Source organism: Branchiostoma belcheri, unplaced genomic scaffold, assembly GCF_001625305.1.
Source record: "Branchiostoma belcheri isolate BF01 breed outbred unplaced genomic scaffold, Haploidv18h27 scaffold79, whole genome shotgun sequence".
Lineage (NCBI taxonomy): Eukaryota > Metazoa > Chordata > Leptocardii > Amphioxiformes > Branchiostomatidae > Branchiostoma > Branchiostoma belcheri.
This window is the reverse complement of record NW_017804453.1, coordinates 316,943-332,850: the sequence shown is the minus strand read 5'-3', so window position 1 is coordinate 332,850 and position 15,908 is coordinate 316,943. Positions and strand designations below refer to the sequence as shown.

At 42.3% G+C, this 15,908-nt stretch overlaps 2 protein-coding genes across 2 annotated transcripts in view; one reads left to right on the top strand and one right to left on the bottom strand.

The window, feature by feature from the left end:
• Positions 1-600, bottom strand: part of LOC109485888 (carnitine O-acetyltransferase-like) — an 11,687-nt gene extending 11,087 nt beyond the window's left edge. Inside the window, exon 1 of the mRNA XM_019789562.1 lies at positions 224-600. Coding sequence (XP_019645121.1) covers positions 224-250 — 27 coding nt within the window. The 5' untranslated portion in view covers positions 251-600. The remainder of the gene's footprint in view (positions 1-223) is intronic.
• Positions 601-625: 25 nt separating this feature from the next.
• The window catches only part of LOC109485850 (nucleoprotein TPR-like), a 26,370-nt gene continuing 11,087 nt past the window's right edge, over positions 626-15,908 (top strand). Inside the window, exons 1-38 of the mRNA XM_019789521.1 lie at positions 626-816; positions 1,642-1,713; positions 2,290-2,363; positions 2,777-2,873; positions 3,100-3,203; positions 3,430-3,543; positions 3,684-3,827; positions 4,226-4,306; positions 4,426-4,513; positions 4,694-4,762; positions 4,886-4,957; positions 5,132-5,226; positions 5,354-5,446; positions 5,835-5,939; positions 6,309-6,547; positions 6,871-6,972; positions 7,214-7,364; positions 7,634-7,818; positions 7,931-8,009; positions 8,156-8,299; positions 8,573-8,746; positions 9,065-9,205; positions 9,400-9,510; positions 9,790-9,955; positions 10,299-10,528; positions 10,710-10,862; positions 11,057-11,209; positions 11,405-11,515; positions 11,793-11,957; positions 12,273-12,368; positions 12,517-12,654; positions 13,112-13,300; positions 13,469-13,699; positions 14,044-14,244; positions 14,476-14,574; positions 14,982-15,143; positions 15,552-15,701; positions 15,889-15,904. Of these exons, the coding sequence (XP_019645080.1) occupies positions 660-816; positions 1,642-1,713; positions 2,290-2,363; positions 2,777-2,873; positions 3,100-3,203; positions 3,430-3,543; positions 3,684-3,827; positions 4,226-4,306; positions 4,426-4,513; positions 4,694-4,762; positions 4,886-4,957; positions 5,132-5,226; positions 5,354-5,446; positions 5,835-5,939; positions 6,309-6,547; positions 6,871-6,972; positions 7,214-7,364; positions 7,634-7,818; positions 7,931-8,009; positions 8,156-8,299; positions 8,573-8,746; positions 9,065-9,205; positions 9,400-9,510; positions 9,790-9,955; positions 10,299-10,528; positions 10,710-10,862; positions 11,057-11,209; positions 11,405-11,515; positions 11,793-11,957; positions 12,273-12,368; positions 12,517-12,654; positions 13,112-13,300; positions 13,469-13,699; positions 14,044-14,244; positions 14,476-14,574; positions 14,982-15,143; positions 15,552-15,701; positions 15,889-15,904 (4,951 nt within the window). The 5' untranslated portion in view covers positions 626-659. The remainder of the gene's footprint in view (positions 817-1,641; positions 1,714-2,289; positions 2,364-2,776; positions 2,874-3,099; positions 3,204-3,429; positions 3,544-3,683; positions 3,828-4,225; positions 4,307-4,425; positions 4,514-4,693; positions 4,763-4,885; positions 4,958-5,131; positions 5,227-5,353; positions 5,447-5,834; positions 5,940-6,308; positions 6,548-6,870; positions 6,973-7,213; positions 7,365-7,633; positions 7,819-7,930; positions 8,010-8,155; positions 8,300-8,572; positions 8,747-9,064; positions 9,206-9,399; positions 9,511-9,789; positions 9,956-10,298; positions 10,529-10,709; positions 10,863-11,056; positions 11,210-11,404; positions 11,516-11,792; positions 11,958-12,272; positions 12,369-12,516; positions 12,655-13,111; positions 13,301-13,468; positions 13,700-14,043; positions 14,245-14,475; positions 14,575-14,981; positions 15,144-15,551; positions 15,702-15,888; positions 15,905-15,908) is intronic.

Genomic DNA, 15,908 nt, shown 5'->3' with positions numbered 1-15,908 from the left:
TCCCCCCCCCCCCCAAAAAAAACTTAGCGTCCATCTATACAACAACCTTAGAACTTTGGCGAATATGATCAATGCTAAAATGATGCTCATGTTACAGTATAACGTTATTACTAATACGTTACTGTAGCTGTCCTTGCCGTGTCCTCCTTGGTAATGCAAAAATGATTCCCAGGGGAAAAAGGTACGCAGATTTGCCAAAACGGCGAGCTCAAAAGACACCTACCATCGCCCTTGCCGTCCTGGAGAGCATGTCTGGCTTTTGTGTTTACTCAGCTCCCGCTAAATACGGTGCAAAGTTCAGGAAGTAAGCGCCGGGATAGGTGAGCAATCAGCTGTGGAGCACGACTGTACCTTGGGGTCGTTCGCGAGCTGGTGTTGTGGGCGAGTCCATTCATAGCCAGGATTTGTAACGCCAAAAGATACCCATTGCAAAAATGTATCAAACAAAGAATAAATCAAACTCGACGTAATGATTTACAAAAAAACTTCAAGCTGTTCTTATCAACGAAAAGTACTTCAATCGCGAACATTTTGCTCTCAAAATTGACGAAAATCTACCCTTTCTAGAATCCGTTCGTCCTTCGCTAAGGCGCTTTTCCTCTGGGAATTTTGATCTCGTGCCCAGGATTCAGTGACGACGCTGGGAACTTGCTTCCAACATGGCGGCGGCCGGGTGTTTGCAGCGCGTGTTGGACGAAAGCGAGCTCTCTGCTCTTCCCCAGGCCGTTGTTGAGAAGCTAGAGGGACATTTGAAGAATTATGACGTTAGTATGGATAGCGTGCAGGCTGATTGTGAGCAGGTCAAGATAAGTTTGGGTGAGTTTATCCCATGTTCGTATGCGCCCCCCTCCCTACCACTTTGTTGCTCCCGCGCAAAAGTTGGACTGCCGTACAACGTTTGTTCATAATTTTTGTTGATTTGATTACTATTAGGAGACCTGTGTATGAGGCTTGATTATCCCGAGAACCTACTTGTGAATCTTTTTGTTGATCAGAACACACAGAAGCCTTTCGTTTAGTATTACAAATAGTCTAGAGATGTAAAACCAAGGAGGTTCAAAACGAAGAGGAAACGAACGGTCAGGCGCACGATATCGACGAAATAAACAACTTTTACTATTAAAGTCGAAAATCTGTCTCTTGTTGATCAAGATAGATATTTTCATTCTTTAAAGGTATAAGGAGTGTTTGACTATCCAACTACTAAGTATTATACTGTACATTTCAGACAAAGAGTTGTGAACGAGGACTTTGGCTATAAGTTAGCATAAGAATCCTAAAATATAATTATGACTTGCTAAGAATTGTGAATGAGCAAGGACAAGCTTCTTGGAATGAGTCATTGAAGAAATTGAAATTTTAGTACATCATATTTTTTACCAGAAATTGTGTATAGATGAGCATCTAACAATCCACTACAATCTATCCTAAAATATTATGACTTGCAAAGAATTGTAAATGAGTCACAGAAGAAATTGAAATTTTAGTACATCATATTTTTTACCAGAAATACACAAAATCAAATATGAATTCAACACTGTACATGTACTAGTACCTTTCAGTATGAGTGATAAATGCCATGTACAAATGTATTATTGTGTATAGATGAGCATCTAACAATCCACTACAATCTATTTACAGAGGAGAAAACCCAGCTCCTTGAGAGGGAAGTTTCCACATGCCTGGATGTGCAACAGCAGCTACATGACCTGGGTGTGTATTCCAGTCTGACCTTTTGTCCATCTACCTCAATATGACAAAAGGCCAATCCTCACTGTCCATCACAACTAGCTGTTCAACCAATAATAATATGATGTCTATTGGCAATTAGTAGTTTGACCAATGAGAGTTGCTGCATGTCTGTCAAATACTTGCATGTATAATTTATGTTTGTTTTTAATTTGCATTTCTATGCTTAGATGACAGTGGTGGGCTGTAATTTAGTGTCACTGTAACTTCCAAAATACGAATGTGAAATGAAGTTTCTACAGTGTTTAATAGTATAGAGAAATTTATATTCCTTGTAGTCTTTAACAAACCAGCTCTAACTACTCATACTGCCAACTACATTTATAAGATTACCAGAAAGCGAGAGGAAGTTGAAAGTACTTGTGTACTATAGCAGTTTTATTATCAACATTGATGATGTACTTTGTCAATATGTGACCTGTCTTTAGCCCAGTGGGGCAAAATGTACAATAAAGGTCTTCATTCATTCATTCATTTTATAATGACAGTGTTATCCATGGCAAAACTATTTGGCTCACATCTTCTCTTCCTTCCTTACAGAGGAGAAGCATGTTGAAGTGGAAAAGCAGCTCAAGCAATACAAAGAGTCTGCTGGTGAAAATGAAGCCACACAAGTAAGGGTTTTTAACCATTCATCAGACATAATGTACGTGTAACTGCTTGAAGAAGATGAATCCATGTCACACATTTGTCACACATACATGCACTTTAGGGACATGGAATTTTTCTTTCTGTGAACAGAAGTATTGTTTTGGGTGGCAAAGCTGTGGGCTTCTGTGTATGTCTGGACAGGGAACATGTCTGTTGAGAGCATGTGGGCAGAGGATTGACAAGCAGAGATAAAATGACAGAGATACACAAGTCAGACACTGGAAACATGGTGAACTTGAAGGCCATGAAAACCCTGAATATCATCAGATTTCTTGTTGTGGCATCTCTGCTTGTTTGATTGGTTTATTCCAGCTGAATATTGAAGTGAGGACAATGTGGACCTCTTAGCCATACATTTTTCTGTTGGCATTCTCAGAACAAGCTGGAGCGTACCATCAGGTCTCTGGAGGAGGAGAAACAAGAGATGCACCGCATGCTGGAGAAAAAGACATCAGAAATCGACAGACTTAATGGTAAAATTGTTGCAGTGTCACAATATTTGAGTTTATTCTACATAAGGTTCCTATTAAGTGTTTGTATAATTGTATCTTCAGCATTTGGATACGTTTCTGGTGATATCCAAATCGTAAATCTTGTGTGCAGTATCCCAGTGAATCACTAGATGGTGGATGTGCATTGTATACATGATTGACAGTCAGATTGTCTGTCTTGAGAGCTTCCTCCTCCTAAACCACACAGATGAATGGAAGTCCATGTCAGAGCAGCTAGCAGAGGCCAACTCCACCAGGCTGGAGGCCAAGGTCAAACTGGACCAGATTGAGAGCCAGGAGCTCACTATCAAGGTTAGTGGAGTAAACCAGCCGGTTAACATGTTAACTGCCTTCAGGTGTAACAGAACACAAGTGGAGTAGAGTAAATGGGTGTAAAGTGCCTTTACCAATGGCATATTATTGGGGCTTGACTAGAGATTGAACCCAGGACTTAGCTTCCAAGTCAACAACCCTAGCCATGGGACCAGCTTGCCACCTTCAGTGTGTTTTGATACTAGCACATGTATCTGATTTTCAGTACAAGGAGAAACGCCTGGAGCAGGAGAAGGAACTGCTGACAAACCAGAACCAGTGGCTGAACACTGAACTGGAGAAGAAAACACAGGAACTTTTGAACCTAAGGAAAGAGAAGGTACACTTCTAAAAACTTACTCTCAGCTGGTGATCTTTGATCAGGATCTCTACAGGTAGAATTGTTGCTTGAACTGGCAGACGTCCTGTTAACAGAGACTCTGACCATGACATACATAAGCATGAGAACCTCTTTTGCAGTCCACAGAGATCCTGCACCTGAAGACCCAGCTGGACAGTAAGACTGAGGAGGCCAGCCATCTGCTGGGGACTGTGGAGGGGCTGAAGAAGACAACCACCGACCAGACCAGCAGGATCGAGACTCTCATCCAGAAACTCAAGGATGTAAGATGCACGTAGCACAAGGGTTTCTCAAATAACTGTTGTTCAAAGAAGTGGGTTTGTGGTTCCATGTGTAATGTTATGCCTTTTGGGTAATAAATATGTCAAAGCTGAAAGCCCCTGAGACATACAAATATGTCTGGATACATGTATCAAGTAAAGTGTTGACAAGAACTGTTTACAACATATTACAAGGACCTTCACCTTTGATGCTGTGCATGCACAGTTGGAACCCCGAATCCGCCTATTGTCTGAAAATGTTGTTTTGTGGAAGGAACAAGTAGGTGACTGGTCTGTGTTCTTTGTAAGCTAGTTTTGTTAGATATTGTCTGAAATGAAACATGTTTAAGATTAAGAAACAAGTTTTATGTTTTTGTAACATCTGCCTCTTGTTTTCCCAGTCACATGATGCACAGTCCATTGCAGATGAACAGTTCAGAAATGAGCTCCACTCCCAGAAGAAGCTGGCCTCACTCTATCAGGTCTGGTCTTTTTCACTGACATTTAACTAATGATAGTTGACACCACATTTTGTATTGTATATTTGTCCATTGTATATTTCAGAAACATGAAACATGTATCTTGCTCCTGTGCCTTACAGAGTGCTTCAGAGGAGGCAGAAACAAAGTCTGCTGAACTGACTACAGCTGTACAGGAACTACAGAAACTCCTGAAACAGGCCACCTCAAGTAATTATTCTCTTACAGCTATATTCTCAGTTGATATGATTTGTGTTTATATATTTCTTAAAATATTTGAGGCCAGTTTGATGTCTATGTCCTTTCACTACTTTTGGTTTAAAGTTTTTTGCTGCTAGGTGTGTAAATTTTTTGTGTGTCATTATGGTTGTTTGTTTTTGTTCTCTACAGCACAAGAAGAGTTAGAAGAAAAACTAGAAAAGACTGAAGATGAGCTCAGAAAAAGGGTAACAGATTCAGGTGGGTATTGATTTAGTTGCAAATGACTTCCATTTTGTTATTTTTTTAACTTAGTTTAAGTGTTACAGCTACGGATATATGTTTTTTTACTGTCTCATAACAGACTCTTTTCATTACTTCTAGATGAGAAAATAAGCAGCTTGGAGGAAGAGTTGAAGAATGCTAATGACCTACTGATGGTAGCTAGAAAAAGAGGTAAGTACTAAAATATCTTGTTTATCAGACTTTCAGCAGTTCCCATGAGCATACTAAACAATTCCTAGGATAAAGCTCTGCTCTCTGTCCCTCCCAAACTTTTTGAGCAGTAGAATCTTTACTCTGAAGCTTCCATCATGTCATTTCGCTAATCACCCTGGTTATCTGTTCCAGGTGCTGTGTCCATGTCAGACTCTGAGGTGGGGTCCACCTTCCCAGTAGCAGCTGCCACCAGCAGTATGCTGACATCTGGGATGACTCTTACTGAGGTAATTAACAACCTGCAGATTTTCTTGGAATGTGCATTTGCACCCGATATTTCAAGCATCATCATATAACTCAAATTGTATGCAGTACAGTTCATAATTTTATGAAACTTTTTTTTTCCTTTTTCAGATCTACAATGAGTATGTAAAGGCAACTGATCAGTTGGAGCTGGAGAAGATGGAGTCGACTCGAATGAAGGGTTACCTGGACCAGATACTGGAGGTACATGTAGGATCCTGTCATCTATGTGTTGGTAGAGTTGTCAATGGTGAAGTACACTGTGTGAGTTATAGGGTAGGGTGTATATGTTGAGTGCAGTCCATGGAAACTTCCTTCTTGTTTGTCAAACCTTTAAGTTAATCAGAATTTTTGAAAAATTGTTGGATCAGCAAAGTTTGTAACTTTATGCCAGTACCATACATGTATATGTATATGACAGGAATGATGAAAAAAAGGCATCTATCCCTTCAACAAGACAGCAGTCATGACTAGTTTCTATTTATGTTTGTACTCTCCAAAAGTAGATGTGTTACACATGTATGAAAATAAGATACATGTATTATTAAGAAAAAATTTTCAGAAAAAGTGTAATGCTTGTATCTTTCTGCAGGAGATAGAACAGAAGGCCCCAGTGTTGCAGAGGCAGCGGGAGGACTATGAGAGGTCACTACAGACCATCAACAAACTGTCGCAGAAACTGGACACCACTGCACTGGTACGGGTGGAACACTCCTGCAGTTTTTGTTACCAGAAGACTATTTTCAGTCTGGTATTTAGCTACCTTCTGCCAAGGAGTCTACAATGTACATGGAGTCAAATTTACCACTAGGTTTCATAGTTACCTCTATGTATGGAGGTTTTGTTTCCTGTGTGTTTGTTTGTTTGCTTGTGTCTCCGTAGTTTTTTTAAACAGTGAAGCCACTGGAAGTGAGGGTGTAACTGCAGACTGATTGTTGAATTGTAGGTCAAAATGGTCTCCCAGCAGGATATGGAAACAAGAAATTCAAAGTAACTCTAAATACCAGATACAGGTTTGAAGTCTTTGATTTCTTGTTTGACAATCACAGTCATGCTGTTTTGTCAGGAATGTGAGCAGCTGAGAGCGGAGGTTGATGACAGCCGTCGCCGGACATCCCACCTGACGCGGGAGAACGAGCGGCTGTCGACCCGCGCGGTGGACCTGAGCCAGCAGGTGCGTGTCCTGCTGAAGGAGGTGGAGGAGGCTCGCGGCGGGCACGTGGCATCTGGAGAGGCCGAGGTGTCGTCCTCCGCAGATGTGGCCACCTCATCACAAGTCATCTCACAGAAACTGGTCACATTCAGGTGGGTTGTTTGTAGTCCTAATCAATACGTTCTTGACAGCACACAGGCTGAGGATGTCCCTCACACACAACCATTATGTCTTTAGGTATGTAAAACTGCCTGTTGGTAAGAATAGGTCTCTGACAATAACACCCAACACATGTAGCACAGTCAACACTTCCCTCACAAAAAATACACAGCTGATGTGAAAACAGGTTAGTAGTACTGCACATGCATCGTTTCAAATTTCCTGTTTTCTGTTTTGTTCTTGTAATTCTCCTTGCTAAGATCAACCCTTTGTTGGTGCCAAGGCTCCAACTTAATGTAAACATCTCCCCCTACAGGAGCATTGAGGAACTGCAGGAGCGTAATGAGCAGCTGCTGACCCTGATGCGAGAGATGAGCGCTGAACACGAGAGGGCGGAGAAGGAAACAACAGACACCAGGTCTGAAAGTTGGACTGTATTTATAAATTGCCTTAAATTTGGTTACTTTAATTCTGGCAGGAGGTTAGGCCTCAGCACAAAATCTGCTCATGATTTGGTGTTACACTTCTAATCCTTAGAATATTTTGAAAATACCTTGGACAATGAAGAAATATATCAAGTACTGGGTAGTTTGATTTGTAATGTCCCTGCCTATCATGCATACCTTTCCCTACCTATGTAACTTTTTTTCCTTCACCAGGATCCAGGAGTTGGAGCGTCAGCTGGAGATGTCCCTGCAGGATGTGGAGGCTCTACGGGAGGCGAGGGACAAACAGCAGACCATGGTGGAGTCCCTGGTGCAGCAGAGAGACATGTACAGGGTCCTCCTGGCACAGCAGACTGCAGCTCCGGTAAGGCTGCTGCACTCATTACAAGTACTTCAAGCCCTGGCTGTAAGTGATTATTGTGCATATGGAACATTACATTTATAGAGCCCAGCAGAATGAGAGATTGATTGACTTGAAACTTGGGATTTATGAATGGGAATAGCACATTCCTAGCATCCTCATCGCATTCTGTCAGCACAGACTTGCCAGCCCTAGATAGCAATCTCTATTCTGACATATATTTTCCATAGAGCAGCAGTATGTAATATTTTATGTCACTGTTCTGATTGCAGACCCCCATGGCACTAACACCTGGTGTGAGACAGGTGACGTCCACGCCCATGCCAGGTGCTGTGGAGCCGAGGACACCTGGTATCCAGGGTGCTCTCATGGAGGATGAGACACAGACACAGGCTGCCCTGAAACAGCTCAAGTCTGAGTATGACACTTACAGGAAGGAGAAGGCAGAGAATGACAGGTACTGTGCCTGGATACTGAGAGTTTGTCATTGCAAAATGAATCTTGCAGATTTTCTTTTACCATCCTACTTCCTTAAATATTAATTTTGTTGATTTTTGTTCTGATTGCAGAATCCTTCAGGAGCAGCTGGAGAAGCTGAGGTCAGAGGTCAGCGACTTCCGAACACAGAATGCCCGGCTGTCCTCTCAGGTAAAGTAAATTGATGATTTTATTTCGCAGTAAGAGGGAAAAGAAATTTCAGCCATTTTTCCACTGTATTTAAGACAGAGAAATTACCTCAGAAATCTTTATACTGACACTTTTAATCATTATTGCTTCATGTCTGTGTGTTGCAGCTTGAGTTTTCAGGAGAGAGGTTCAAAGTACTGCAGGCTAACATGGAGAGTTACAAGAAGGAGATCTCATCCCTGACAGAGAGGAACCACAAGTATTCCAACGATGTGGTGAAACAACAGGGACTCATTAACACTCTCACTCAGGTCAGTATGCATGTAGTAAGTGGTATATTTAATATATATTTGTATAACAGAACTCATAGCCTCTTGTACTTAAAAGATAGAATGGGAGACTACTGTAGCTTTTGGATTTAGTAGAGGTTATATGAAAAGATAATGCATGAAAACTTGAGGATACATGTATGTATGGCTTTAAACCTTTGTTTTTGTTATCAATTTTTGTTTTAAGCTCAGTTTTCTTTAAAATGTGCTTACAGTCATGGCAGTGTTTTCATAACATTCCTTTGTTTCCTTTAGGACCAAATGGCGACTAAGGAGCGCCTGGCACAGACGGAGGTTCAGCTGAAGAACCTGCTGGTGGAGAGAGACATGCTGAAGACCACAGAGGCCCAGCTGTCACGGGAGAACGAGTCACTCAGGAGAGAACAGAAGAGTCAGAACATCCTCTCCACTAACCTGCAGATGATACAGGTCTGATTCTGTCTCCAACCTTCATTCTTCTATTGTTTTTTTTTGTTTTTGGTGTGTCTGTTTGTGTGTTTGCTTTTGTTTCTGTCATGTATGGCCATATGCTAGGCACATCAGAGACATTGTGAGACATCAGAGACTGATTGTTGGGATACTTTATTGACTTATAGCACAACTTTATTGACTTATTAGATGTAGCAATTGCACTGACAAGGAAGTTAGGCCTGAGGTCCCAGAAAAGGTTACCCCTTTCCTATCTTCAGTTGCCTTATGGGAGCCAGGTATATATCCAGACTGAAATGTTCTTTTTTTTTATCCCAGAACAACCTTGAGCGAGCAGACTTTGAGAACAAGACTCGGTACCAGTCTCAGATAGAGAACCTGGAGAGAGAGCTGAGTGCTGTCAGGAAGAAGCTCGAGGATGAAGCCGAGCATCACAAGAAGGTTGTCAAAGGCTGGGAGGTACATTTGTACTTTGGGTTTCTTTATACTTCCGGGTATTGATGTGTTCTTTTGGATTGCCGAGTCGTGGGTTTGTGTCTGTTGTAATGGGTTTGCTTGTATATTGGGTGGGAGGTGATTTTGACAAGTTCCAGCGTAGAGTGGAGCATACATGTCATTGAGCAAAATAAGTGATACATTGGGCTTTCTCTCAGGCTCGTCTAGAAGAAGTGCAGTCCCAGCTGACCAGGTCAGAGGGCGCTCATAACTCCACCAGGGAAGAGCTGAGGAAGGCCAATGACTTTGTGCAAGAGCTTAAACAACAGGCATGTGTATTACATATTATTTTGTGAAGATTTGTATGTCAGGTGCTGTCCTTGAAATTTGTAGTGAGGACTTCATCATCTTTTCCAATCAAACTTCATGCAAGGAGCAACAACATTTCATTTAATTTGTACTTCCGGGTACAGAAGTATTGTTCTGTGTGGCTTTGTGTGTCCATTTATCTGGACAGAGTAGCTTGACAGCACATGGTTGGGGAAAGATTGACAGGCAGAATGTTGTCACTCAATAACAGTGAAATTCCCTGTTGTTCTCCCTTGCAGTGCTCCACACTGGAAGGTAAGTTGGCTTCAGCTGAAATGCGGCTGTCCCAGTCCCAGAGACAGGGTGAAGCTGCTGAGGGGACGTCACCCATGGACACGTCATCCCTGACGGACGAGACAAAGACACTCAAGAACCAGCTGCAGCTGCACCTGAAGGAGATTGCAGGTGAGCAGATGTTCCAGCATTCCACAGCTGTTTTCTTTTGTGTGTAATTGTGTGGAGGACAGTAGAGCTAATACTGGTATGTTTTTAATGGGATAGAAGTCTTTTGGGATTCTTTGGTTGCATGTCTGTAATTTATTGAGGTAAAAATAGGCTTTGACGGCCATTTTTCTAACTGAAGCTGAAAAACATTTTGGGGGAAAAACACCCAAAAAACTCATGTCATGGCACAAAATAAAACCACTATGAAAGTAAATGCATTTACAATATATCATATCTTTTGGATGACTCTTGTGTATACCAGTAGCATGGAGTAAATGAAGTCCCACTTGTGATGTTATCACAGGTCTGAAAGAGCAGGTTAGCCTGGGCAAACAGCATGTGGAAAATTACAAGAACATGGCCACAGCCATGGAGAAGAACCTGTCAGAACAGAACCAGGCTAGCAGGCAGCTGCAGGAGAGGCTGGAGACACGTCTGAAGGAGGCTACACAGACACGGGAGACCCTGGAGAAACAGATCCAACAACTGGAGAGGGAGAAACAGGCCGCAGGCAAGGAGCTGTCAGAAATCAGGGTCAGTACACATACTAAAAGTCAAAATAACAAATGTTTGTTATCCGAATGTATACATGTACATGTACTTCAGTTGCTATATTTCTGTTGTTTTATTTTGCTGGGCTCTAGGAAGATTAGTGAATATTGTATCACTGATGGAGCTCTGAATAAAACCAAACCAAATGTTTTCCTGACCGCAGGACTCCCAGGGGAAGCACACGGCTGACCTGAGGAAGTCCCTGGCCAGTCTGCAGACGGAGGTGAGGGATGCCCTACAGAAGGCAGAGGATGCCAACAGGAAGGAGCAGGCCGCTCGCAACGACCTGGAACAGCAGGTCAAACTCGCCTCAGAGGTAACACATCTGACTCTGGATTTGTTAGACATTTTTCTTGTGACTTTTGCCTGGTTTTGGACTGAACAAGTATTGAGTATTGACCCCAAGTCTTTGTTACCTACATGTGTATGTGTATGGAGGTTTTTTTTTTGTTTCTCTGAATATGTGTTCTATCCTGGCAGTAGTATGACACTATTTCATGCTATTAACAGGCCCAGGACAAATATGAGCGAGAACTGATGCTCCATGCTGCTGATGTACAAGCGCTGTCCGCTGTGAAGGAACAGCTAGAGGATCACAACGACAAGCTGTCAGCTGCTCAGGAGGAGGCCAAGAAGGCTGGAGAAGAACTGCGTTTGGCAAAGGTCAGTTCATCTTCTTATCTGTTCCTTGTATCATTGTTAGATACTTTCATGATACTGTTACAGTGTTTTGTTTATTTTCTCCATCACAAACCCTCAGATTTGCAGTAGTGCTCACACTGTTTCAAGTTTGGAGTTGGAACATGTATAGTAGTGATACAGTGGACATGCATGATTGCCATGATTTGGTGTCTGCAGGTATCATGGGAGGAACAGAAGCGAATCCAGGAACAGTCCATGTCGTCTGTACAGTCTCGCTGTCAGGAACTGGAGAAGCAGAACAACCTGCTACATGAACAGATAGAGAAGGTAGATTATGTCTCTTATCAGTATGAGACAATGCCATTGACTTACTTTCATGAAGAGATTAGACCAGTAACCAGATTCCGTCATGTGAATATAGTTACATGTAGGTCCCTTCAGTCAAGTAATTAAAAAAAAGAATTGTTGTAACAGCACATCTAGTAAGGCAACATCATCTAATGGGGAAAGGGGAGCAAAACCTGTTGCTTGTCGTTGAAGGTTCTTTTCCAATATACACTCCAGGTAGCTTATTCTGATTTTTCCCCATGTCTCTTGTCCCTAGCTGAGTAACCAGATGTTGAGTCTGCAGACACGTCCAGCAGGAGAGACCACTGTGACGGCCGCCTCCGTCAGCGAGGAGGGCAAGTCATCGGAGCAGCTGCTGGAAATCATCCACTTCATCCGGCGCGAGAAAGACATCTCGGAGACTCGGTTTGAAGTCGCACAGGTGTGCTGAATTTTTCTCTTCGAGTTTTGAGACATGTGAAGTGTAATGTACAGTAACAGACATCACTCAAAATCATAGATGAAATGCCATGGATAATTCTACCTTATTGGTAAGACCTTATTCAGGAGGAGTGCAATATTCCTGTGAATCACTAGGTGGTGCTCATATCTACCTGGCATAATCCTCTGCTCTAGTTTCCTTTTTGAATGATTGCTGAAGATCTAATGATTCAGTATATAATGTACAGTTGATTGAAGTATATGTAAAATGGTTTTAGTATGTTTATCCTTTAATGTTTAACCTTTGCTTCCTCAGGCGGAGAGTGTTCGGTACCAGCAGAGACTTGAACAGCTGGAGAGACAGCTGTCAGAGGCACAGCAGGCACTGGCAGAGGAGCGCAGCAGGACAGAGGTAAGCTCCACAAACATTACCTTGTTTTGTGGTTTGACACTTCCTTTGTCCAGAGAAATTGGAGGCTGATGAACAGCTTGATTTTTAGCACCTATTACCAAAACTGGATTTGTAGCCCTGTACTAGTAATGCTGTCTGTCCCCTGCAGGCCACAGCTCAGACTGCCCTGCAGCACCAGGAGCTGATTAAGAAGGTGGAGACTCTGAACGTGCTGACTGACAGTAACAAGCTGCTGAGGGAGGAGAAGGAGAAGGTGGAGGGACAGCTGCAGGAGGTCACAGCTAAGGTGGGCAGGATGGTAGCATGGCGGGAAAAACATGTGTTGGTAGAACAGAAACAGGTGAAATAAAAGAAATTCTCTTTCACAGGTAGTGACTGAACAAATATGGTATGTACAGTATATACTGGTTCATTGTAACTGGGAAATTCACCTAGCTCCTTTCAACAAAGTATAATGAACAGTGGACCACAGCTTAACACCCTGCCCTAAAGACAGCTTACAATAGCGTTGATGTTGGGTGATTGACAACAGCCTGAAATTCAAACTCCCAACCTCTTAGCTTGGTCCAGAGGTAGGGTCTCTGATTTGGAACTCTCTTCCTGACAAGTGTTTCCCTCCCAAATACAACCCACTGCCTTTGAAAACCAACATTCACCACCAGCTTGGTCACCAACTTAGTTCAGTGCCCGGAAGTTGTTTTTGGGCCTTGGATTCAGCAAACTTGTACTGTTCCCAACCCCAGGTCCAACAGCTGCAGAAGGACATTGAGCCGCTCCAGGAGTCCAACCGTAAGCTGTCCACCATGAACGGCTCCCTGCAGGCAGAGAACACCATGCTGAAGAAAGACGTGGACCGCTGGACGGCACGGACACACCAGCTGATCGAACAGTCCAACAAGGCTGACCCCGAGGAGATTAAGAGACTGACAGAGGTGAGATACATGTAATGTTTTCTCACTTATGGGATTATCATACATGTCCTTCACAGTTTTCTGAGGGAGAGGAGAGATGTTGTTCTAGTAAACTGTACTTTGTTTAGTGCCCTGGAATCAGTTTCTTGGCCTTGCACTGAGCAAATTTGTTTTGAAAAATATTTACAGGAGAGGGACAACCTACAGAAGCAGCTGAGCAGCAACACAGAACAGATGCACAAGTTCCGCGCCGAGTCCTCACGCCTCAACTCACAGCTGTCAGCAGCGAGGAACGAGACCAGCGCAGCCAAGGGAGAAATGACTAAATTCAAAACGGAGGTGAGCCAACTGAAAGCCCAGTACAGCTCACTACAGGGAGAGATGGCAGGGGAGAAGAGCTTCAACAGCAAGCAGACACAGGTAACGTCTACTTCTACTATTCTTTCTAGTCAAGGCAGATGCATGTGTTTCCATAGCTCCAATCCATACAGTGTTCAGTGGTGGTGACTATATTGGATGATTGGACACATTAACAGCAAGTACATGTACCTCCAGGCCATGAGATATTTAGAGCTGTTGTAAATTTCTTGTTTTATCTTGTCCCATTGATTATGCATGGGTGGTCAAGTACCTTGATTAAGTCTTTAAAATGTGTCATCTGTTTAAACCTAAGAATTTTTTTTTCCATTTTGACCTTTTGAAAACTATTTTTCTGCATTCGTGCATCCCATTATGTCATGTTCATCGATGTTGTCTCTTTTCAGGAGATTGAAGCTCTGAAAACACAAGTCCAGACCAAATCTCAAGAGGTAGAGGAGAAGGTTAAGAATGTCACCCAGCTGAAGAAGATTGGTCGACGCTACAAGATGCAGTTCGAAGAGAAAAACACAGAGTGTGAAGCACTCAGCAAGGAACTGGAGTCTGTTAAGAAGGAAAATGAAGAGCTTAAGACCAAAGCTGCACAGGTAACCAATGGGCTACAAAACTCGTGTATTTTTACAGATAACCATTTACTGCTTGAAGTCATAGCCCAATAACTTGTCTAATTCTTTGCTTCTTTTCCTCATTGGTTGTGTGGTTCCTGTGTGAACTTGTAAAGTTTCAAGTAACAGATCATAGTAATTGTAAACTTCAGTGTATGATGGTTCTGTCCAGTCTGAAGGAACCTGATTTGTTAAAAAAAACTGATTTTACAGGCACCGACACAGGCAGCCACAGAAGCAGCAACTCCTCAACAACAAGCTCAGTTAGAGGAGAAGACAAAGGCTCTGGAGGAGGCGCAGCAACAACTCAAGGTAAGGTCACTGACTCGACTGGAATTAATCTAACTGCAGATCTTGAAATATTCTAGTTTATTTTATTCCTGCAGTGTGCAAATATGTGTTTTGTTTCATCTGCAAATTCAAAATACTGCAAAAATCTCCTTTATGGTAATAAAGCCACCAAAGTTTTTGAGATCTGTTGTTGAAGTATAACCGGTTTCTGCCCCCAGTAACATTGAACCTAAAGTAAAAGTTTTTTGTCAACTTTCCCCTGGACCCAGGACATTAACTGATCTTTTTAAATGTAGCATACATGTATTTAATCTTCTCCCTGCTACCAAAACCCCATATGCAATACAAATTTGGTGCCCAATGGCTACCTTAGCATACTGAAGTTTAAAGTCTTTTGTGACAGTTCCACCCTGTTATGTTTGTGGTAGACATTTGAGGAGCAGGTGACCAAGTTAAGACAAGAGGCAGCTGATGTGGAGGGGAAACTGAAGAAGTCTGAAGAGGAGAAGTCTGCCCTTCAGCTGTCCGAGTCAATCCTCAGCAAGTCTCTCACTGATGAGAAGGAGAAGGCCAAGAAAGTGCTGTTTGCTGTGAGCATTTCTTTTCCAAACATTTTACTGTTTTTAAGTTAGAGCTGTGTACCTAATGATTGTACCCGTAAAATTAATTAGGCACATTTACAGATCCAGACCTGAACGTCTGGTGTATCTGTACCTGAACAAAATAAAACACTAGTGGACACCATTTTTTTCATCCAGAAGATAGGTAAACTGAATCTTCAATTTTGACATCTCTAAACTTTGTAAATAAGACTTTTTTTGTATAAATACAATGTATATGAAAACTCTAATACAAAGACAAAAATTCACCACTTAAAAAGGCAGATGGCTACATGTATAACTTTAGACAAGAGGTTTCTGACTGTATTATTTCAATGATCCTCAATATTTTGACAGCAAATTGTGACTAGAAGTGACTGAAATATTTGAACTCTTTAGGCGAAACAGAAGATACAGCAGCTGACCAACCAGCGAGACAGCAGGGACAAGGAGGTGACAGAACTGAAGGACAAGAGTGCAGCAGCAGAGCAGAGCAAGGAAGAACTAGAGCTGCGACTCTCCTCACTCAAGTCACAGTATGAGGGTAGGCACCTATTTGTTTCCTGTATCTTTTTTGTTTGCTTGTATAAAGGTTCAGACAAACAGGTAGGTGCTTGTTTTGGGCAAACAATGTAACTCTAGTGCATTGATATACTATTCTGTGGGGATTACATGTATGTTGGACATAGATGATAACAAGAACACCTTCACATAGTTGTGCCTGAATTGCAGGTAGATCATGAGACTGGAACGGGA